Source organism: Varanus komodoensis, unplaced genomic scaffold (genome assembly GCF_004798865.1).
Source record: "Varanus komodoensis strain SLA01 unplaced genomic scaffold, ASM479886v1 scaffold32, whole genome shotgun sequence".
NCBI classification, from domain to species: Eukaryota; Metazoa; Chordata; class Lepidosauria; order Squamata; family Varanidae; genus Varanus; species Varanus komodoensis.
Genome location: NW_025335798.1, coordinates 10,839,616 through 10,863,897, shown reverse-complemented (window position 1 = coordinate 10,863,897; position 24,282 = coordinate 10,839,616). Strand labels below are relative to the sequence as shown.

Here is a 24,282-nt window from a genome sequence, read left to right as displayed (position 1 = left end):
TAATGTCTCATGCACTGGCAACCCTGAAAAGACAGCTAATATAGTTAATGAATTGAATTTTGCTTAGCTTTTCTTGTAATGCAGAATACATTCTTATTAAAAATAAGGGTTTGTTCCAAACACAAGCCTGTTCTTTTTTAATGCCATTTGGCACACAGAACCACAACATATATAAAGATGAACGTCTTTTCTAAACAAAGTGCAGCATCACCACCTGTAGCTTAGCAAGAGGAGTGTCTTCCAAGGCCTTTTCCTTTCTAATTATCCTCAGGGCTTCTAGAATTACTTCCTAAATTTCTTGGAACTCCTAAATGCTTCCTCCCTCAAACCTAAAAATTACAGAGACAAATGTGTTTACTGTGCAATGCTATACATGCCTACTCCAAAGTAAGTCCCACTGGGTACAGTGAGGATTACTCTAGGCTAAGGCTGTTTAGGACTGTAGCTCTACAGAAGATACAAATTATTATTTTGAATGCAGAAGATACTTATAGCCATAAAACAAAGCAGAGCACAGGTCATAGAAAGCAATGTCAATATCTGCACAAATACTGATATTTTCTGGCTGCTAATGCTCCAAAGGCTTATTCCACTCTATCTTCAGAACTTCTGGAATTCCAAGACTAAGACTCCGGATGTCTAAATTCTCCCTCCTTCAAATCTCTTCCTTCTCCAGTTGCTGAGGTCTTTTGAGGACTGCCCATTAAGCATGTGAATTTTTCAAGATATTTTTAATGCCACCCACCACCGTGCCACTTTCACACACTAACCTGTTTTAATACTTTATCACAATTTTGAAACATATTCCCAACCTTAATCTCTTTTTTTACAACTTGGTCACATCCTCATTCCTTTTGGAGTGTGATATATTTTCTGATTGGTCTCATTATACAACTTAGCTTATGTCAGAACAAGTAAGACATCACCGAAGCACACTTTTCATAAGTGTAATCTAGAATCAAACTATCTGGACTCTGATGTAGGGGACTTGGTTACTCAACTGTTTGAGAAGGGTTCATTATTCTGCTACAAAAATATGAATTAAAATAAATATCTAGAACATAACCATGTAGTCTTTCATATCTGCCCTTTCTGCATTCACTCCATAATGCTAAAACTATGTACTTTTGCTACCTTATTATATTTATCAAAAGATATACCGTATTTTTCGCTCTATAAGACGTGCCTGACCATAAGACGCACCTAGTTTTTAGAGGAGGAAAACAAGAAAAAAAATATTCTGCATCAAATGGGCACATAATCACAGGCACATTCCCCATCACTTCCCCATGGGCTGCACATCTGACAGACTTACTGCACACACATATTCGCTCTATAAGATGCACAGACATTTCCCCTTATTTTTTTGGGGGGGGGAAGTGCGTCTTATAGAGCAAAAAATACGGTACATCATGCACTTTCTGTTCCATTGTACAATTGTTCGCACTCATTAAGTTATCCCTAATAGTTTCCATGGCAAAAAGTAACAAAATACAAAAGCGACTAATATAAAAGAAGCTGCAATTACTTTCTCCAAACAAGTAACAGCTAAAAGAGATTTATTTAAAGTGAGATAGCAACTAGCAAACATATGAAAACCAAGCCATGAGGAAGCCCAGATACCCCAGGATAAACTAACCCTTTCTAACATATATTTGGCTTCCTAAATGGGGCCAGGAAAAGTAACAGATTCCTTCAAAGAAATTATGATGCATCAGAAAGGTTGCTGGAAAAAGAAAGAAAGGAAAAAAGGAAACTGAACTAGTCGTATAGGTGATTAGAATTTCACTTTCTTCAACATATTTGAAAAGTTTGTAGATGTTTCTACAGAATCCACAGCAACAGGCACTACTGTGCTTTCTGCCAGAGAACAAGGATCACTGCTTAATAGCCTGAATAGCCTAGACCCACCAAAGCACCTTTTCCTATATGATCTGTCTACTTTTAGTGCAGAAGTTATGCTGATTCAGATTCCATCTCCACTGGAGGGTCACTCTGTATTTCTAGAAAACAGGTCCTTCTTGATCGCAGCACCACCTTTTGCAAGCATCTTCCGAAGGAGGCTTGCCTCAACACACCTCTCTAAAGTTTTATGATGCAGGATTATGGTTTTTATTTTGTCAGCTATGACCACCACTAGTGGAATGGCAACCATTGGCAGAGCACTCTTCCTCTCTCCCATGTAAGCCTCTCATGAAACCCCCAAATCTGCTGAAAAACGTTTGAGAACCCTCTGAAGCAAATCTGGATGGTACACATAGGCAGGACAGGAATGGTAACAGAGATCTGCTAGCACAATGCTGTAGTTAAGCTTATGCCACAGGATAAGTCTGCAGATCAAACAATGGCCAGGTTTAGGCTGTAACAGCAAGTACTGATTTAGCCAGTTAACAAAAGGAATGCAGAATACAAAATACTATTGGTTACCACTTTGGAATAAAAAGAGGTATTATACATTTAAAATCTAAAATCATAACAGATATAAGGAAGTTAAGTGATCAATCCCTTACCAAACTCGATGAAACAGTAAGGTCTAACAGCAGTATTTGTCTTCATCATGTTGTATGTGGAAATGAACTCCTTTTGAAGCTCATCAAGGAAGCAGAAGGCCAGGACATTGGGATAATTTTCTGTGCAGAGCATCATGTAACTCACGCCCAGTGAACTAATAAAACTATATTTAAAATACATATACATATCACTTCTTAAAATTAAATCATGCAAACACAGCTTGATGTAAAGCAGCTCTGTATGCCATAACAAGAAAAAATATGTCATGGACACATTGCTATTAATAAGAAACTGTCCCACTATTTCCAAGGAGAAAAGGGAATTTGCTTTGTAGGCAATGTCCTTCCATCAACAATGAGTGACCCATCTCCCATATGTCTAACACACATAAAGGAAGACAAAAAGTTGTCCCTTTTGTGAGAGGAAGGCAGAAACAGATGCATGTTTGATTTACTGGTTATGCATAACAGCATCAGCAGCACCTTTCCAAAAAGCAAAATACTATCTCTTCAAAATTATATATATGGGCTAGAGAATGAAATCCTTCCCAGCAACCATGCTTTTTCATCCCTGTCCAGAGATGGCATTAAGAAAAGTCATCAGAAGCAGGAAAATTTCCCCATCTCTAATTGAAATTCTGACATATGCTTACATTCTTCATTTATTAAACATTCCATTAAACAACCACATTAGTACACCATTTCCTTATGCAATTCAAAACAGTAACTCTATGACAATTTGAAGTGCACAACATGCATTGGGGAAAATGAGCAGCATCAAGTCATTCCACAAGCTTAAATTCCAGAGCTAGCAGAACTCTGCTGAATTTTTCTGTTATGCAAGCAGTTGTGCAAGTGAAATGCACAACTGACCATACAACAGGTTCCCAAGAATTAGGAAGAACTGTTCACACAAAAGGTTGCCCAAGCAGAATTGGTTGCACAATGGCTTGCATGAGCATCATGTGCAACCTCACACAAATGTAATTTTAGCTGATTCTTCTCTTGCGAAAAGTTTGGAACAGTCTCCACTAGCGTGGAGTGCTAATGGAAAGACACAGCTGAATGCTACCCATTACAAATAAGTAGGCTTGGCATGCCTGCATTCTTTTTTTTTTCTTTTGTTAAGTCTCAAATATTTATCATCTAGGGAAGTTCACTTATAAAGAATCAAAGCTACATTTTTTATGAAAATGTGCAGGATGTTCTGGAAAAATTCTCAGCCTTTCTTCTTTTTACTTATCTGAACAAGAAATATGGAAGAGGTCTAAATAGTCTTATTTGTGTGTTTGTATGTGTCAGAGAGAAGATACCTGATGGAACCAAGTTTATGGCTGGAGGACTGCTAACTTCAGTCCGGAATCATATATTCCATCATGATAACAACACTTTTTTTCTTTCATGACTTCAACATTTCCAGAAATCTTTTTGGAAAGTAAAGACTCAATAGCAATATACTATTGAACACTATATATTAAATATTTTAACAATAATTCTAAAAAAACAATTATCTAAACCTTTCACTTTGCAAAATTTTCCAAAAAAAAGGGAGTGGCAGAAGGAAGGTTGAATTCTTCTGTGCCTTCACATCCCTAACCACAAATCTCATTCATTTCAAAGACCTGCTGTAAGCATGGCTAAGTCTGGAAGCAACATAAAATATCTTGAATTCAGTAGGGAAAAGCAAGAAAAGCTGTTGGCCACAGTAATCCACTACTCCAGAAAAGTCAGGTGCGATCCCACGTGAAGCTAGTCAATAAAGAGAACAAAATGGCATCACATGTGGCTGCACACCACTGTCCCATCCCCTTCGCGTGGCACATTGTACCACATATTAAATGCTATGATATGAGATCATTCCATAAAGAGAAAACATCTCCATTTCCAGAAAAGTAGTAATAATGCTAGGCAGCCAATGCTATACTGAGATTCATTCTGTACAGCTATATCAGTGGGGGCATTGTTTGATTTGCCTTTTGAGTAATTTGCCATTGTATTAAGCAATAGTGAAAGATGTCTTAATAATGATGGATTGATAGCTAGATCATTTTATATACCATCTTCTGACCCTAAAAAGGATGTCCAGGATGGTTTGCAACAATTAAAATTTCAACATTATTAAAAAGCAAAGAGCATTAAAAGACATAATAAAAAGAGACAGACAGACAGATGGACACTGGCTGGGGAATGCTGGGAGTAGTAGGGGTTTTTTTCCTCAGCATGTATTAGATTGTGCCTTAAAAAACCCAAATCATTTCAAGGAGCCAGCACTGCAAAGAGTCCCCACCAGCTTCACATAGCTTGTCACTGGAACCCAGAGCAGCGCTCTGAAAAGACTATAGGTGGCAGGCATGTTCACTGGGGCAATTACAAAATTGTATTAGGGCTTAAAGCAAAGGGCTTTTTAAAGCAATAGGCTGGTCTCCTCACAGCTGTTCTAGCAACTAGCAATTTTATATAAAGCAACAGAGAACAAAGTTGCAGGGAGAAGGCAAATCCCACAGAAAACTTACTTTATATTATACTGTCCTGTTTGCAGTGAGCATCTATCTGGAAGCTGAGTGAGTCTCTTTGAGAGAGTTTTGAAGTACTTTCTGCATTCCTGAACACCAACACTTTGCTCATAATCAGTAGAGGCTGACAGAGGGAGTCCATCTCTTACACGGACCACTGAGGCAGACAGGATCATGGACATTGCAAATAGACACAATGAAAATCTAAAAGAGAACATATACATAAACATTTGTTTAGCTTTGCTTTCATTTTTTGCATCTGGAGCCCTCATTAGCCAGTAACAGATATGACTGAATTAGCCTTACAGTTGTCCAAAGCGACAGGCCCAAAAAGTATCTACTAGCTGACCTACCCATATATACTTTGCAAGTCATTCACACTACACTAATAGCATAAGGGTGCAATCCTGTGCCCTTGATGCATGTAAACCTCCAAAGTAGGAGGCATATAAGCATCCTATGCCCACAAGAAGGTGTGGTGGTCCCTGCCACTGCTGCACCATTTGCTGGGTATTTTATCTTAGATGGCTGTTTTGAGCCATCTAGATTGGTGGGCAATACTGTCCTGCTGGGAGCAGTGGAAAGATCCAGGAAAGGGCAGTGAGTAAAAAGAGGACTACACTGGGCAAGATTACAGGTAGGTCCCAGGTTACAAACAACAATCCATACTTACAAATGCATGGAATGCCATAAACCCTATATGAATATCTCTAGAAAAAGCCATGGATATCTCTCAGGAATGATGTGATGCGCCATCAGTGGCTGCACAGTTCCTAGAGATATACATGGCTTTTCATTAGAGACAGACATTTCTAGAGATTGCCAAAACTACCTCTACAGAACTATACAACATGTTTAGATATGTGTCATCAGTCATCAGCCTAGTTCCTTAGAGATAGAGAATTCACTGCTTTTCTTTCCACAGTATCAGCCTGGGCATGCCCAAGCCATTGTGTTTCGGGATGCAGGTAAGGTATGTAGTTCCCCTTGGTTTTTATTTTAGCATTTGCCCTTATAACCAGACCCTCAGCTGCCACAAAGCCATTTATAATTAGAAAAAGAAAACAGTTGTACAAACAACTCTTGGGACTTACTTCAAGAAAGTGACTCCAGTGGTAACCCATCCCCTGCCTGCTCTCCAGCAGCACAATCAAATTCTGACTCTCCAGCACCAGGTTCATCTCCATCATTAGTTAATATTAATATTACCTCAAGAATGTTCTAAACTGTTTCTTTTGTTTTTTTACAATACTGTATACCTACACACATACATAGAGATTCTCTCTTCAGTACCTTTAGATACTTTATCATTATTACAATGTTTCAGATAGTTTAGTGAATATTGAAGTGTTTCTTAAGTGTTTTATATGTATAGAAAGTGAAAATATATACATATACTACAACAAACATTTGGCTTACTAATGTGATTCAACTTACATACAAATTCGACCTAAGGACGATCTCAGGAATGGAACTTGTCCGTAACCCAGGGACTACCTGTACAGATAACTACCACAAAAGAAACAAAGAGACCAAAAAGACAAACGTTTGTTAAATAGGACTGTTGAGGAGCCTGCCTCGCCCCTTTCCCCACAGCCCTGCAAGCCACCATGACCCCAGTGCTCCCATCCTGATGCTCTGGTGAGATCGGGGATGAAGGAGGGAGAGGAATGAGAGGCTGAGCATGCTGTGACACAGCTGCAGCCAGGTCCCTGTTCCCCACAGGGCCTCTTAAGCCAGCTGGTGTCCAAGGCATCCACACCTGCTTCATCATCATCACTGCCACTGCTGCCAAGGACCATTGAGGAGTCTGCCTCACCTCCCTGAAGCCCCGCAAGCTGCTATTCACAATGAGAGTGGGGATGGGGGACAGGAAGAGAGAGAGGCCAGGCAAGGAAGGAGTATTAATTCACCTAAGATATGACAACCCTACCACCTCTAATACATAGAAAAAGGCACGAGGGCACTAGGGTTGCACCCAAGTGGAAAGGGAGCAGCAGCCTTAAAAAGTTTGGGGACCAATGATCTAGATAAAACACCAGGAAAGGGAGGGGAAGGGGAGGGGGAGGGGAAGGGGAGGGAGCTAGGGCACTAATAGGAACCAGTGTACATCTCAGTCCCAGCACCCTCAACTCCCCATTCCCAAACCAGGTCCCCATTTCCCCTCCCTGAGGTCCAGCTGCAACCAGGGGTGGGGGAGCAGCCACTATGGTTCTTTCCATGGAAGGTGTGAGGGGGAAGGCTCAGGCCTTACAGTCTTAGACCAGGACTGCTAGATCTGTGAAGAATTCTGTGGCCAGCCAGACAAAGCTTGGAGAAAAAATAAGTTCTCCAGTGGATGCCACAAGACTATCACGAAGGGGTCAGACAGGGATCCTTTGGATGAAGCAGCCAAAATAAACCTGTCCCACATCCCCACCATTAAGCCTCAGATCAGAAAGAATTTAAGCAGCAGTAACTTATAATCCCAGATAAATATGGGAGAAAGAGGCTTTCCAGCTGCAAGCCACATTGGGCTTTATATGCCAGCTGTAGCATTCTGAATTGAGCTCAGAAACTGACTGGAATCTACTGTAACTCCAGTTTCTTTTTGAATGTCTCTAGTTTGGGAGAGTTTCAACAGCTTCCCTGGGAGACAAGTTAGAGCTGTGCATCATCTACACACTGATACCACGGCAATCTGAAATTTTGACATACCTCTTTCAGTTATTTCATTTAGATGTTAAATAGCATGGTAGAAGAGAACTCTGCTGTGCACCATAAACCAGTAGCCACAATGCGAAGCAGGCATTCCTAAGCACCATCCAGATTGTAAGGATCAGAGCCACTGTAAAACAGTGCCTTGAAGTATTATCACAGGCAAACCGCCCCAAAAGATACTGTGGTCAATGCTAGTTTGGGCAGAACCTATCACCACAGACTCCCTATGTCTAATTTTTGACACAGCTCATCTACAAATACAACCCAAGTTGTCTCATTTCCAACCCCAAGCCAGAACCAAGACTGAAGTACACCCACCAAATGTTACAAGAACAAACTACAACATGTGTAAGTTGCCCTATTATAAAGAGAGTTGTGACAGGATCACCTAAAATACTTGAAGAAGGCAGAAGATAAGAAGTTGTGGTGAGCTTACCAAGAAGTACAGTATTCAATGAAAAAGAAATTCAGTAAGTTCCACAAACACATAAGATAAGACAAGGTGACTACATGGGTTGTTTTAGAAAACATACTAAGGATTAGTGACTGTTCCAAATAGAGCTCCCTGTGGCACCACCTAGTTGCAACTAAGCATCAAAAGAGAAATGTAGAAGAGAGAGCCTATCAGTAGTATCTATCATTGGATCTCAGCATTATCCAACGTCTACAGCAGTCCAACCTTTCCTCCTCGACTCCATGTACACCTTAGCTTCATGCAGTTCTCATTCCTGTCACAATGCCTGTTCAAGATTTCCACTGAAGGAAAATCCAGCTCCCTCTCTAGCTTCTTGTCTCACTCAAGGGTTCCTGTCCTTAGTCCCCTGTAATTGTCTTTCTATAGTCTGTCCTTGAGTGGACACAGCATAACCTTCAGCCTTCGATATCAGGTATTCACAGGCAACATCTAGCCATACTTCCCTATACCACACTTTTTCCACACTGTCCAAATCCTCATTTTCACTTGCCTCCCTGACATTTCTAACTGGATGTTTCATCACCACCTCAAAGTAGTATGTGAAAGATTATTCTTTTGCCCTAAGTCTCCCTTTCTTCAATTTGTCTCCAACTCCTTTTATACCAGTCATCTCCAATTGACCACCACCCAGAAATTACAGGTTACAACTCCTGGCCAGGAATTATGGAAGCTATCTGGAAGATGCCAGGTTGGAAAGTCACTTTATACCATCACCTTTTTATTTAAAACACGCATATGTATGCACACAAATACTCCTTCTCTTTCACTTTGTAGTCCAGCTTTCACTTTGTAGTCCAGCTTTGTTGCTTGTCCATATTCAACAATGTAAGGTCCAAAAGGTAAGAGCAGACATCCTTGGGGAGCTTCAAAGAGAAGGGAATTGAAAGGTAGTGTTTTGGAGGATGGATGGTACACAGGATGATTCAAAAGATTCTGACAGTGGATAGAGAAGACAAGACTGAAGCAGGACAGGGGAAAGCCACAATTAGATGGCCTTCCATTCAAGTGAGTGAATTTGTGTGTGTGACTGGAAGAGGAGACGGTGAATGGCTTCTTATAACATGCTAAAGCACATGACTTCAAAGCCATGGCAGCTTAACATGTTCCTTGAACCCAAATGGGGTTACATGAATGGTTTAAGTTGAGCTTACAAGTTAACACAATCTCTGTGCCTTTCTGATCAAGCAGATCATGACAAGCACCAATGCATTGTGCCCAGTGGCATTTATAACCAATGCATTGGTTGTCACAAGATTCCTCACCAATGTGCATCACTTCATCTAGCCCTACTTATGGCTGGAAAAGGCAGAGCTTTTTCAGTGTTTGGTGTGCACCAAACTTCAAGCCCTTCAGAGGATTTGAGGGCCTTGCTTGCAGACACTGGCTCACCCTCTTCCCTCCCTCCCCCATTAATTGCTATTGCAGCAAGGCAGTCACATCCTCCTTGGCCTACTGCCATAGGACAGACCCAGAGAACAGGCATCCTTGCTCCACCCACTGGATCATGGTGCAATCACACTGGCAGGCAGGCACAGAGCGAGAGAAGATACAATCTCCCAGGACTATCCAGAAGTAGGACCAGAAGCATGCACCCCCATTTACCCACATCAATTACCTCATGGGATAAACTGCATGCCAGGCAGGAGGGTAGGTGGCCTGTTCTCCTAAGCCTCCCCAGAGGAAGGTCAAAAGAACACACTTTGCCCTTGCTACTGCCAGCCATGGTATTCTACTGGGATGAGCAGTGAAGAGGCTATGACAACTGCCTAAAAGTGTCACTTAGGCACTTTTAAGTAACTGTCGTTTCCATGCCACTTAGTGCTTCTCTGCAGTGTCTCCTGTGATATCAGCATGAGGACAGAGAGGGAAGAGGTGCATAAAGATCCATGCTGAGCCTGATCCCTGTTGGGTAAAGCAGGAGTCACAGCCTAGAGCAGCTATATAGCCAGTCAGATTTAAAATTTAATGTGAACCTACCAAGTATTACTCAAGTACAAACTCATTTTTAGGCTGCTTTGGGGGTTGTGCACTGATAACAGAATCTATTTATTTTACTTATTTTAAAAATATAGATGCTGCCGATTGCACCCATGACATCTCTAAGTGGCTAACAGACAATTAAAGCTATTATAAAAACAATAAAACAACAACTATACATTAATAAATATATAATCTGATGTGTAAATTACATCATTTTAAAATACAAATGGAGGTTAGGTGGCATCTAATGAACATTAAAATGTTTTTTTAAAAGGTAGGTCTTTACCTGGTGCCAAAAGGTGTACAAAGAAGGTGCCAGGTGAATCTCTTCAGGGAGAGCATTCCAAATGTGGAAAACAGCAGCAGAAAAGGCCCTCTTCCTAGCAGACCTCCTCCGCAGAGGAGCCCCTGCATTGATCTCAAAGGCCAGGTAGAACGTATTGCAAGTCTGTTTCTCTAGTATTTTTTTCAGCAGGATATTGTCAATAAGTTCGTTTAGTTCCAGTAACTGCCAAGAGGTTCATGGGAATTCACTTTATTTAGCATTTACCTAGCCATTTTAAAAACAACTGAACACACAAAACTAGGAATAACATAAAATAAAACAGCAACAAATTATTTCTCTTTATATTAAAAAAAAACCCCACTACTAGAATGTAACAAAGTATGCACCCAATTGTTGCAGAATGAAGTGCTCCTATTCAGGTTTCCAGTCAACCAGTGAAGGCCTCTTCCATCCCACATCTTCCATCAACTTTCTTTGATTATTGAGTATACTCAGTTTTCATTAGGATAAGTCTTTTATTTGTTAGAATTTTTTTCCTTAAGGGTTTTTGTAGTTTTGCACATCATGGAATTCTTCTGAACATTTCAACACTTTTGTTTCTCAATGGCTATTTTTTGCTTACAATGCTAGTGGCATTCAAAAGCTGAGTTTGCAGTTAGCATATACAAGTAGGGCCTGCAATGAAATGTTGTGGTATGGGGTCCTTCTGTTCAGGATTCCAGCCAACTATGTCTCTTTCAAGGATACTCCATTCCACCTTCACCCTTTTTCATTTCCCACTCCAACAGTCAGAAAGGATTCTATTGCCACTGACTATACTCAGTCTGCATAGGTTTGTTTTATAATAGTTCTCTACTGTTTATTTAATAGAGTTTCTCTTTATTTATTTGAGAAGTACTTCTTCGAACTTCTAAATTTCACCAAGCCTGCAGATGCCTCCTTTTTGTACATGGGTGATGCTCTTTCGGCTATGAAAGTATCAATATTGGAAAGAAAATTTGCTGTTAGCATTCGGGAGGATGATTTAGCCCTTAGAAATGTTCCTAGCCATTAGATGTATGATATTCCATAGTAAGTTGAAAACAGAGTTATTAAAACATCCATAATGCAAAATGTATCACAAGTAATAATTCTTAGTAGGCTTTTATAAATGCATACTAAAATGCCTTTGGTAAACTATCCCAAACTGTAATTAAGAAAGTTTCTCTTTAAAGTACTCATAAAATAAGAAACATGAAGCTTACCAAACAGGAGTCTTAGGGACATTTTTAGCATGTGCAGACTTCATGTTGTGTATGGCTCCACTCTTTGACAACAGCCTGACTTCTTCCAAGCTGTGAAGCTGCAGGGATGAGCAGGGATCATCCTGGCAATTGCATGGCAATCCCGATCATTACCCATCTCCAAATTGGAGAAAAGCCTGCAGTTGTTTGGAATCCTTGGGCCAAATGGAACCCTGGTTCCCACAACTGGTATCTCCTGCTGCAAACAGGGCAAAAGAATGCACACTGCTATTATCTTCAGGTGCTTGAAGTACACCAAGCCATCATGCTCCCCCTCCATGTGGGCCTTCCCCTTGGGAAAGGCCAAGGGTAAGGCTGTTCTTGGCTGCAGAGGAAGGGAGCAGAGGTTTGAAATGTTCCCTTTAAGAGCAACAATACTATTAAGATTGTCTCAAGATAATCTAGAATGTCTTAAGGCCAAATAGGGATGCAGATACAGAGCTCTCCACTAAATATGCAGTACACATCTATCAGTTTTTCTCTGCAGGAAACCATTGCCACACTAGACTTGTTACTCAGGACATAGTGGGAATCTGCCATGCAGCCAATATTCAGTTTCAGAAGGTGTTTTTGATGGGAGAGGGGGCTAAACTTGTTTTGTTTATGGTGTGGTGGGAACTGCTGCAAAGCTGGGAGTGTTGACTGTTCCCAGCAATTCTAGATCTCAGTACGGTGTTTTGCATTGTAAGTCATGTCCATGTCTGAAGAAATTAATTATTTCAAGGTCTATCAAGCTTATTATTATGTAAAGATTAAGAATACCTTAGAACTAAGATGGGAGAAGTTTAAATGATACAAAAATGCAATGTAACAGTATATAGCATAAAACACTAGAACTAGATCAGTTGTTCATGAGTTTAACTGCGCATATGCCAGTTTAGGTGAGCAGTAGCTCACAGATGCAAGACTGTGTTCCAACACTTCACTTAATAAATTGTATACTATGTAACAATTACCCTAGTATAAAATGTCCATAAACTATGCCTTGATACTAAAATGCATAGAAATAGCTGTCCCCTCTGTGACCATTCAAAAGATTTTTCCTTGGTCTGATTTCAATTAATCAGTATTTTTGTTTTCTCATCACTAACCCTGAATGAGAAAATGGAATATAGTTCTTTTTCTGCATAATGCAATTTCCACTGCTTGCTGCTGTTACAGTCAACCCAGAATTTTATTTTCCATCAGTGAGTATAGAATCAGGGACAGAGAAGCAACATACCAGAGAACTACAGGTGTTTAGAGCTCTACAGAACTAAATCTATTTTACACAATTTCTCAAAATTGATTTCTTTTGTACTATTTATGGAAAAAAGAAAATTAGCCACTTTTTCAAAGATAAGCCGCCTTAAAACCTTCAAGCTGTTTCCCATGAAATACATCATAGTAGCACAAAGCTTCATTTAGCCACAGTCCCATCTCATGCCATTAGTGAAAGGATTTTCATAAAGAGGGTTCATATCTCATTGCATGATACAGGAGATGCTCATGGATGAAACTTGCCTGCAGGGTGCTATTCTACTGTTGATACTTAAGATTATTACCCAGTTACCTTCCTCTTCACTTCTTGCACATTTAGACACACTCCAATGCAAACTTACATCCACACACTACTGTTCTACATGCCATTCTCAAAAGAACTCCATGTTTGCCCTGGAGGCCTATCTGAAAGGAATTAATTGCTGGGTTAACAATTAATTCCTTAAAGATTAATTAATTCCTAACACAGTGGAACAGTGTGCACACGTGTATGTGTGAACACTGCTTAAATGTCTCATCCATCAACTGCACTGCTGTACCTATATAAAAATTGTATATATTAAAAGATTACTTATTTCACTATTATCTAACAACAACAAAAGTAATTAATAAAACAAACTACTACTGAGAGCAGCTATCTAGACTCAGCAAGTACCTATCATTACAGAACACTGTAAAGGCATAAAAACGAAGTACTCTAGCAATAAAATGGTTGATAACCTGAAGGCCCGATTCAAAGCCAAATAAAACAAGCTTCTTTTGTTTCATATCACTGACTTATAAGTCCAGTTGCTTTTTAAAAAGTTACTTTGCGGCAGACTCTAAAGCAGGTTTCCATTCTTTGAATAGACTCCTAGAACTGAAGTAACCTGTTATATACTGGGCAAATTCACATGCCACAACAACCCATGCTGGCAAAAAGCCAGGATGGGTTGGTTGCTTTGCTTTGCTCTGTCCCCCACCCTCCCTCCCAAGGGCCACTGCAGCAGGACAGAGTCACCTCTCCCTCCCTGATGGAATCAAACTCAATTTTAGGCTCCCCACAGCATTAACATGTTAATCTTTATTCTATAGAGATTGAAAAAGGAAGCTTAACTGCACCTTGAAAGCCTGACAAAACCTGTGACTGGCAAACATTTGTGCAAAAGGAATATCAGGCCAAATGAAAGAAAAGGATATTGCCATGAAAGGGGATGTAAATCCCAGCACCACCAGTTCCTGAGCAAAAATTTATTTATTTTTTACAATACAGTCCAGGTTGGTGAACAGTATAAGGTAATACAAATAAATAAAAAAATACATTAAAACCATTTATAAACAAAATACCTTTAAGAGCGTGTCCAGTCAGCAAGAAAGTCTTCCCAGAATAAGCTTATCTTTAGCAGAAACAAACAAGCAAGCTCAGGGTTGGTGCCTGCCTAACCTCCCAAGGCTGCCTAACCCACATGGGAGGATTTCTGGGTAGGAGAAACAGGGAAGAAATGGATGGGCCACCCCAGAGCAGCAGTCAATGTGCTTGGGTTATGGTCCGAAAAGAAGCTGCCTGTGATCTCTGCAGAGATCGTAGGCCCACAAAGTCTTCTTTTTCATTCAATTAGTCCTAAAAATCATCTTAAAATTAATTCTCCCTCATTTAATGGTTAAATATACTAATTATGCATATTATATATAAATTGCAAACACTTTATTATACAGAAATTTAACTATTGTGCAGCCCCTGGGTTTTGTGCAGATGTCCTCATGTGGCTCTTGAAGTATGAAAAGTTGGATTGCCCTGGTCTAGATAATAAATATCCTACTGTATGCCTGTAGTTGCTCTTCCACCACTCTCATAATTAGTTTCTGAAAGGGGGGGGGTATATGCTACTGGATGATAGTTATCAAATACCACTGGGTCCAAAGTGTTTTTTTTTTCCAGCACTCATCATGCTACTGCCTCCTTATTGACAACAGGAACCACCCCTTCATGCAAAGATGCATGTACCATTCCCTGGACCCATCCAGTTAGACCTCTTGCCTAGCCTTTATTATTCAGGCAGTTCAAGGGTTGACAGGGCACATGGTCAGTCACACTGTTGTAACCACTTTGTCCACACCATCAGTTTGTAATAACTGAAACTGATCCCACAAAGTTGAGCAGATGGCAGGATCAGAACCTTGAAAGAAGCTGTGCTGACAACACCCTCAACTCGGCTGTGCAGACCAGTAATTCTGTCCTCAAAATAAGATGCAAAAAGTTCACAGTAGGACTTTGAGGGGGACTGCGTCCCACTCACTGGAGAAAATGAGATCAGCCTGTGGACCATCCAGAAGAGCTCATCTGGACAGCTACTCAACAAAGCAATCAAGACAGCACAACAGGCTGATTAAGCTGTGAATTGTGTTTTTCTTCATTTTATTTTTACTTACTTATTTAATCATTGTATGCTACTCTACTCTACATGGTTTACAACACTTTTGAATCTTTTGCCATTCAGACTCTAGATGATTTGCACCCAAGCCTGATTTTATTGACTGAAGCATCAGCCTCTGTGCCAGAAGGGGCACTCAGGTGCAGCTGAATCTACAGCCCTCCACATTACACTGTTCTACAGTGAGATCAGGGCCTCAGCTAGTTCGCCAGCCCTATCTACTGAGAAATCCCGAACAGCATACAGAAATTCACTGAGTTCCATCAGGTTCCTGGGAAACACCATACAAATAGGACCCCCATCCCTGCAGGAGGAAAGCCATGTTGTGATTTCAAAACTCACCAGAAAATGGTCTGAGCAATGGAGTTATTTAGACCCACACACAATTTTTGGACTTCTCATCTCACAACAGAGAGCAAAATTCAAATCAAGGGTTTGTCCTGTTGCATTTGTTGGGCCAATGACAAACCAATCAATGATTTTTTAAATCTAAAAAACTGGTTTTTAATTTAAATCAGATTTTATTTAAATTGGATTTTTTTAAAATTATTTTTTCAAATATTTTTACTTATTTCAGAAAGTACAATTAAAAGGACAAAAATATAAGGAAAAAAAGAAGCCAAGGGCCATTTCAGAGATTTAGCAAGCAACTCCTCATTTAAGCATGTTTACAATAAACAAAAGTCTCTATCAACCACTTTCCCATCCAATTCAGTTGAGCATTCAATTCTCAGTAATATATTTTTCCAGTCTATACAGTTACTTACAGATCATTACATTGTTTTGGTAATGGATAGTAGTCATGAACATTTGTAAAAAATATATTTTCTTTTAACTATTATTTAAATTGTTAATAGTATGCCTTCTACCTTTGAGTAAATTATTTAACTGGCCTTCTGTTGACATAATTAGTTACGCCATTGTTGCATACTCAGCTTGTTTTTCCAATCTTTGACAGCTAGGCCGTCTTCAACTTTCCACTTCGAGGCAATTATCATTCTTGCTGCTCTTATCATATATTTGTACAAGTCTGTCATAACGTTTGGGACAGTCTCTGGGGCAATACTTGGTAACATGTGCTTGGTATTCAATGGAAAGTTAATTTTGAGTATTTTCTGCATCGCAGCATGTATCTGCTTCCTTTTTTTTTATTCTGTTACATGTCCACCACATATGGTAAAATGTCTCATTTATCTCTTTGCATTTCCAGCATTTTCCATTGCACTTCTTGTTCATTTTCTGTAAATCTTTTTGGGTATTATACCACCACTGGTTTAAGTATACATCTTACATGAATTTTCTCTTAGGGCTTGACATGTAGTAAATTTTATGTCCTTCATCCATAAGACTTTCCAGTGGTGGGCTGATATTTCTTCTTAAAGATTCTGCATCCAGTTCTTCATGCATATTTTGTCTTGTTGAGTCTTGGCATCATATTTGAGCAGTTGTTTATAAATATGTCCTAGGAGATGGTCTGTTTTTTAATTATAATTTTAAAATCCATCAAATTTCTTATTATGTTTTTTTCAGTTTGAATTGCCCTTTTTAATCTTTACGCTTGCTAATGATAAAGGAGCAACTCTATATTTTTCTTTAATCTTTTAGTTCTTGCCATGAATTAATTCACCCTTGCTGGTCAACCATGTCTCTATATGTTATAAGATCGTTGTTTTTCCTAGAATGTTTTCCACAGTATGCTTCTATTAGGGACATTATAGGAGAAATTGGAGGGCTAATTATTCTCCTCATGGAGTACCAAATTTTTATTAAACCATCTCTAAATAATGCTTATTATTTGGAGTCAATGCCTTTTTAATTGATTCTTTAGCCCACAGTTTATTGTGTTTTCCTTCCTCTAGGTCTGCAATTTCTAATTTCACTAATCTAATTTCACTAAACAGAAATGAAAAATCTGATCTGTAATCCATACTAGGCCTGCCACATAATAGCATAATTCAATGTTTGATACCGCAAGACCTCACCTCTTTTTTCATCTTGCAGTGCTTTAAATATAATCCTTGGGTGTTTTCCATGCCAAATAAAAACATTCAATTTTCTTCGCCAATCTTGTAAAGGTTTTCCCTGTATTCTAACTGGTAACATCTGAAACAGGAAATTCAATTTTGGTAATACATTCATTTTTACGACAGAGGATCTTCCTAGCCATGAAACTTTCACTTTAGAACTGTAAGTCTTTCTGAATCTTTATCCACGCTATTTTATAATTATTTTGAAATAATGTATCATTACTTCCTCTCACATTTATGCCTAAGTACTTAACCGGATTTGGAATTATTTCATATCCTGAGATTTTTAAAATCTATTAAAAACTTCAATATAATTTTCATTTTCTTCTTATTGAAGTTGTAACAGGAATAATAGTCAAATTTTCAGTTGTATCTATTATTTATTGTATAGATAAATGTTTAAAATGGTCAGCACTATATCATCTGCATAGATTTTCATTATATATTCTTCTCCATCTATTTTTAAGCTATTTATGTCTGGGTCCTGTGGAATTTTCTTGGGTAAAACTTCTCATAGAAGGATAAATAAAAGTAGAGATAGTGAGGAAAAATCTATCTAAAGATAGTTTTCTATTTAAGATACATTATAGTCCAAACATATTCGTAATGACATAAGGATTAGTTTTTAATTGTGTAACATGAGACTGTATAGTCATGCAATGTTTAAATTTTTTTGGTAAACAAATTCCATTAGTCCATTCACAATGTCATGCTCTTCTAGAGGTTATGTAAGATTACTGGTCAATGTTTCTATCTAGAAGATATTATCACAGATATTTGGTTTTGCAGTTATCAAAAGTGAATTTTGTCTGCAGAGATCACATGCCTCTTCTTCACAGCAAAAATGTTATAAAATAAACACAGAGTTGGGAAAAAGACCTGAATTCCATTGTTCCTTTGCAAGTCTATGTATACTGAATCAACTCTTTACCTCAAGTGCTAAGTTTCAAAAACATCAATGAACAGAAGAAGATTGTTGGGAGTGGACTAGATCTGCACAAGAAGTGAAGTGTGAAGAGGAAGGCTCAAGCAGTAAAAATGAAAGTGAAGTTTTTTGAGGAGAATACCCAACAAGTCACTGGATCTTTTTGTGTATAGCCTGAGCTTTATCATATTATTCTTTCCCTGGAGGAGAAAATCTATAATGGCAGCAGGCCGTAAAAGAGACCCAGTTTGAGAATATTTTCACGAAGCTCCTCTACTTATGGCTAAGGCAGGCAGGCAAATTATATAGAAAAGTATTATTTAAATCTGGTCTTATTTACTAGTGAGTTAAATCATTATTTAAATCATATCCACCCTGTGGCAAACTGAGAAAGTCCCATAGATCCCATTGAGACCCTGAAGTCCCAAGACAGAGCTCTAAAGACAGTCTCTGCATGGAAACTGAAGTCACCCTGGTCGGTCCATCGTTCTACACTCCTCCAACACCATACTTGAGACCACTTCTACCACCTTGGTCAAGGAGGATGCTGGGCAGCAGGTGGGCAGTATACCAACAGCAGCCTCAATCTGTCTCTATGACCCAACCCCGGGTTCAAGCCCTTAAGGCCCACTCAAAGGAAGAGTGGTTTCTTGATGACAATGAATGTGTGTGCCTTTAGTTTGGCTTGACAGCTCATCTTGTGCCAGGTGCCAAACCAAAGAGGGGGAAAAGCATTTTTGACCCCTTTGAGTCAATGTACAGGATTGGTACCTGTTGGATTTTGACAGCAAATACCTTTGTTGACACCACCCATCTCCTGACTCCTTGCCCCAACAACTGTATAAACATTTTTCTCAAATATTTGTAAAAACTACATGGGGAGGAGAGGAATTAAACAAAATGTTTGCCAGCCCCAGGCAGCCCCTCCAAAGTGCTGCTTGGGCACCCTGAAAAGCCAGTCAGTAGCTGTCAAGCCACCTCTTCTAGAAAAAGAGCCAAAGGAGAGCCAAAAATGATGTGGCAGGAAGGGAAAGACCCAGTGTCAGTTCTATAAGAGTGATAACATGTTTTTGCTACTCTTGCTTAATCCCTTGCATAATCCCCAGTGGGATCATCTGCCTGGGTTTAGGTAAGTAAAACAAGCCATAGAAGAGCCAGTGGCAGGGTAGCTTCCTTGGGTAACCCAGGATGAATTCAGACAACACAACAGCCAACCATAGTTCACTGCCAATAGCAGTTTGCATCAAAGAAAAATCTTTACTTAGTTTAGGACCTTCACTTAGTTCATCAGACATTTACTGCACTCAAATAGCATACAGCTGTAAGAAGACAACCCAGACCAAAACATTCAAGAGCAGCCTTTAAGACTGTCTACCCCCCATAAGCCAAATATAACTTTTACATGAATCCACACAAGCATTCTGGAAAATAGAAAAATTAAAAGTACAAATGGTGTACATTTTTAAACCTTGGGAACCATCCAGATTTTATCCAGCATAAATATTTCCATAACCTTCCAGTAAGTTCTCTACGCAATACTTTTATCACTTTATCACAACCTACTCTAATTAAACTTCTATTTTAAAATGAACATGTCTCAAGCGTAAACGTTATTTTTTTCTTCTACAATTGATATGTCATGCAAACCAGGTCATCATCAAAGAGAGAACAAACAGAACAGTACTTCTGCAACCTCATCCTCCTGAATATTTTAAGATTAGCAACACAAAGGCTGTAATCATGCATACTTTCCTGGGATAGATTTACCTGAACTTAGTGGGGCTTACTTTTGAGTAGATGTGTATACAACTGCACTGTACATTCACAACATAGCTTAGGACTGTATTACTTGACAGAAGACCTTTCCCAGTGCAATCTACACATCAGTTTTGAATAAGATTTTGGCCCTGTCTCCAACTGCCACCTCCAAGGAAGCTTGGCTGGTGACAACTACAAAGACGGTTTTCTCTGTGGGTGTTCTGGCTGGGCACCAATCAATTCTGCTACCTTTCAGTAGCAGGTTAAGACTGACTTCTTTTACAGAGCATTTGATCAGCCCAAAATAGCATTTGCCCTTTTTGCAGCTGAATCACATTGCTGGCTCATATTTAGCTTGTGATCTAACCCTTATCATTTGCAGTATTGTTGAGCCAAGTGTTCCACATTTTGTAGTAGTGCATTTGGTTTCTTATTCCTAAGTGGAGAACTTGGCATTTGTCCCTACTGAATCTCATTCTGTTGCTCTGTTCCTAGCATTTTAACCTGTTGTGAACTGCTCAAGCTTCAGCTAATGGGTGGTACAGGAATAAAAAACAAAGAACAGAAGCAGGCTATATTGATTTCAAGGGTATTTTGAATGATTTTTATCAGCAAGACTATAATGGAAATTATAAAAGTCACCAATTATGCAAAATGAATTCTTACGTTATTCTAATTCAATTTTTAACATCATTTATGTGCAAAAAATATATAAGAAACAGATTGCCAAATTAACTCCCTTTTTCCGCCATATACTTGCAGCTTCTTACGTTTACACAGTCAGAGCAGATATGTAAGTTAAGGCTGTTCCATTAACGTGATTGTTGCAAGACATAAAGGGACAACTACACCCATATTTAAGATAGAAATAAATCATATTGCCAGTATTCCCAGCCAGCATGGTCAGCTTGCAAGGGCCTTCTTCAGATACTCCTGGCCAATTCTGGTTAGATAAGCTGTTACTAAAGACCACTAGGCTTTTTCAATGGTGCCATCCAAGTTGTAGAAAGCCCATCCCAAAGAGACTTGCTTAGAACATACCTTGTGTTCTTTTAAACACTAGGTAAAACACTTTTTATCTTCCAGAATTTTTAATTTTAAAGAATATGTTCGTGATTTTTAAAACTTTGTATGACTGCTGTTCCTGATTACTTTGAATTTATTCTGTGGTTGTTTAAAAATGAGATCCTCTACTATGTTTTATTAATATATTTACGGCTCTAACCTCTATTGTATAAGCATCCCAGAAAGCTTCAGTTAGCTGGTGATATAGAAATGCAGGAAATATTAACTACTAATAGCTTGCTCAAGCAGTTGTTATTCACACTAATATATTTACTATTTGAATAACTTTGCACAAAAATAAAAAGCATGTGCCCTAATATGTCATCTGTTTTCCCAGCCTCCAATAGGTGAAGATGGATGGATAAGATACCACTATCTACCCCAGACATCCTTGTCCTCCACAACTACTAACAAGCCTCAAAAATGCTGTCTTCAAGAAATAGGCCTGCTAAGAGTGCAAACACATTTGTCCGATTAACAGATTAGGAGGTGTTTTTCTCCCCAAATTCTCCCCATAGATCTCTGTCAAAACCTTGAGCTGAAAGGCAAGTCACCTATACAAATAAACCCCACATGCTCAGGCATTTGGGAATGGAGATAGCCCTTCCCTGCCGCTGTCGCCCCCTACCAAACATAGCTGTTTTGTCTTGAATTGCTGCGTGACAAGCAAAGATCACCAGGTGTTCCCGCCCGCCCACACGCACACAAAATACAGAGGTGCATACGGGTGAAGACATTTCTCCTGCTAAACTTCCACATGTCAAGGAGTTTTAGAGCCACGGGAACCCTCTAAGGAAACAAAAAGGAGCAACACTTGCTTTCCTGCCCCTTTCCGTCTCAGGTAGAAAAGGACACTCTGTCGAACCGAGGTATATCCGTGGGCCACTGTGACCTGGAAGAAACGCCATATACCTGTCTCCCTCTCCCTTGGCCCAGGGGACTTAAAAAGGGCCCGCACATTTACGGACGGCTCTGGTGCCGTTGCCAGGCAACGTGGAAGGGCAGGCGAGGTAGCGGAATTACCTTGTTTAATCGACGCGGAAGCATCAATACTTGGACCCGGCTCGGGAGCCTCACGCGTGGCGTTCTGGGTGCCCGACACGTCACACTCCCCGCGCTCGCCCGGGCAAAGCGGCATCACGTGAGGACGTTGCGTCACGGGCGCCATTGCTCTGTGGGGATCAGAACCAGTCTGGGCCGCCATTGCTGGGGGCGGGGAAATATCAAGCTCCGCCTCAAGCAGCGATTGGTCTGTTGGGGGCGCTGAAGCGCTTCAAGCCCGGAGGCGCGGCCGCCTCCGGGGTCGTTTATCTGCGGGTAAATCCCATTGAGCCAAGTGCAGCCTACTTCGAGTCGGCTTGCGCTGAACACGCTCACGGTGCTTCAGTTGCCCTTATCGAAATGAGGGGTTATTTAATGGATTTTTATAATCTCCCTATTGGTTATCATCGTATCATCGTGTTTTTATTACTTTCGGGTTCACAATTTCACCTGGGCTGTAGTAAGTTGTAAGATCAAAAAAGGGGAAAGAATCCGTACAAATCATTAGAAATGGATCAAATAAATGGTAAAATGTAATTTTGTCTGTTAGACTGTAGCATATGGAATATTTTATTGTAACTGACCCAGAACATGACATAATACAGTGTAATGTAATTTGCTTTATGGCCAGCTGAAAAAGTCTTTAAAACATGAATTTAATCTTTTAAAATCATATTATCTTTTAATCACTCAGTGTGTTGAAAATGAGCAAGTAGACTCCATAAGGTTCCAGAATTAAGTTTAGTGCTGCTACGGGATGTCGCCATAAATTATTTCCCTAAAGTACTCTTAAGTTCCCAGAATATTGTCAGCAGAAGAAAGGGTGGCATTTGAAGAGGTGGGGGTGAGTGATCGTTTACCTCTGTATATTTAGGAGCTTTCACACTTCTAGCAGTCAGATTCAGAGTTTATTCCTAGCACTGAGTACAGATCCCTCTTTGTTCCTGTTGTGTGAATGTCAGAGGTGTACAAATCAAGTAAAACTCATTAAGTAAAATATTTTGTGGAGGACCTGGTAGACTGTCTTCCTTTTTTCTTTTTATAAGACTGGCATAGTACAGGTTTTTGAAGACCCTCAATAGGTTAAGGACATGTACCCCCTTCTGACTGACATTGTCATTAGCTAACTGCAGTTGCTCCTCACCCCGTTTTTCATCACTGAGAAATAGGCTTTGCTTATTTGGTTGGTAGGTCAACAACCAGTGTGGCAGAGCAGTTGCGACTGTTAGGCTGGGACTTGGAAGACCTGAGTTCTATATTCACGGCCGCAACACCCAGAGACATTGGACCGGTCTCTGATTCTCAGCATAACCTACCTTACAGGGTTGTTGTGAGGATAAAATGGAGAGGAGAAAGACTATATAGGACACCTTGGGTCCCTTTCAGAAAAAAAGGTGCGGTATAAATACAAGCATATGCTCCTCCTCTTCCTTACCACCAGTGCTCTCTGAGTCGGACAACGGGCAAACAAGCAGGTTGCAGTGGTGAAGAGCAGGGACCGGCAGTGGACCCCTGCTGATCCGTGGCCCTTCGCAGGTGCCTAACCATGCCTACTCTACCCTGTACACACAGACCCATTCTTTGAAATCGAAAAACTACTCTGGGGGGAAGTGGTCACAGGATGTCATGAGGAGCTCACCATTCAACACCCTACACAGCCCTTCAGCTGCAGATAGGAAGTGCTTTCCTTGAAAACAAACTTCCTCTATTCGCATCCAAATGCCATACAAGCACTCTCACATGATTTCCTTCTCCCTTTCTCTCTCTCTCTCACCCAAGTGGGATGGACTATGTGCCATTCTACAAATGTGTGCTCCCTAATCTGGTAGTTAGTGGTATGGTGGTATGGCAGGTTTGTGGGGGCACACTTTAGTGCTGGTAAGAGACAGTAATTCAGACTGTATTGTATGCCTCTGAAGACTTCAGCTTGCTTGCATCTGATATAAATTAAGCAACAAAATATTTTGGGACAAAATACACTGTTTATTCCCAGAATCCAGGGCCTCAACACCAGCCTCCCAGATTATCATGTGAACATTATAATTGTG

The 24,282-nt window shown here is 39.9% G+C and overlaps 1 protein-coding gene across 13 annotated transcripts in view; it reads right to left on the bottom strand.

The window, feature by feature from the left end:
- The window catches only part of SEC22A (SEC22 homolog A, vesicle trafficking protein), a 30,443-nt gene extending 8,128 nt beyond the window's left edge, over nucleotides 1–22,315 (bottom strand). Inside the window, exons 1-8 of one of the 13 annotated variants that reach the window (XM_044438030.1) lie at nucleotides 22,217–22,315; nucleotides 17,401–17,521; nucleotides 11,709–11,946; nucleotides 10,465–11,432; nucleotides 7,721–9,061; nucleotides 6,461–6,532; nucleotides 5,024–5,227; nucleotides 2,511–2,674 (exon numbers count right to left, since the gene is read on the bottom strand). In XM_044438030.1, the coding sequence (XP_044293965.1) occupies nucleotides 2,511–2,674; nucleotides 5,024–5,205 (346 nt within the window). In that variant the 5' untranslated portion in view covers nucleotides 5,206–5,227; nucleotides 6,461–6,532; nucleotides 7,721–9,061; ... (2 more) ...; nucleotides 17,401–17,521; nucleotides 22,217–22,315. Of the gene's footprint in view, nucleotides 1–2,510; nucleotides 2,675–5,023; nucleotides 5,228–6,460; nucleotides 6,865–7,720; nucleotides 9,062–10,464; nucleotides 11,433–11,708; nucleotides 12,073–17,400; nucleotides 17,522–22,216 lie in introns of those variants that run through there. The other 12 variants (XM_044438032.1, XM_044438034.1, XM_044438036.1 and 9 more) reach the window with 12 other exon arrangements.
- Between the last annotated feature and the right edge of the window lie 1,967 nt (nucleotides 22,316–24,282).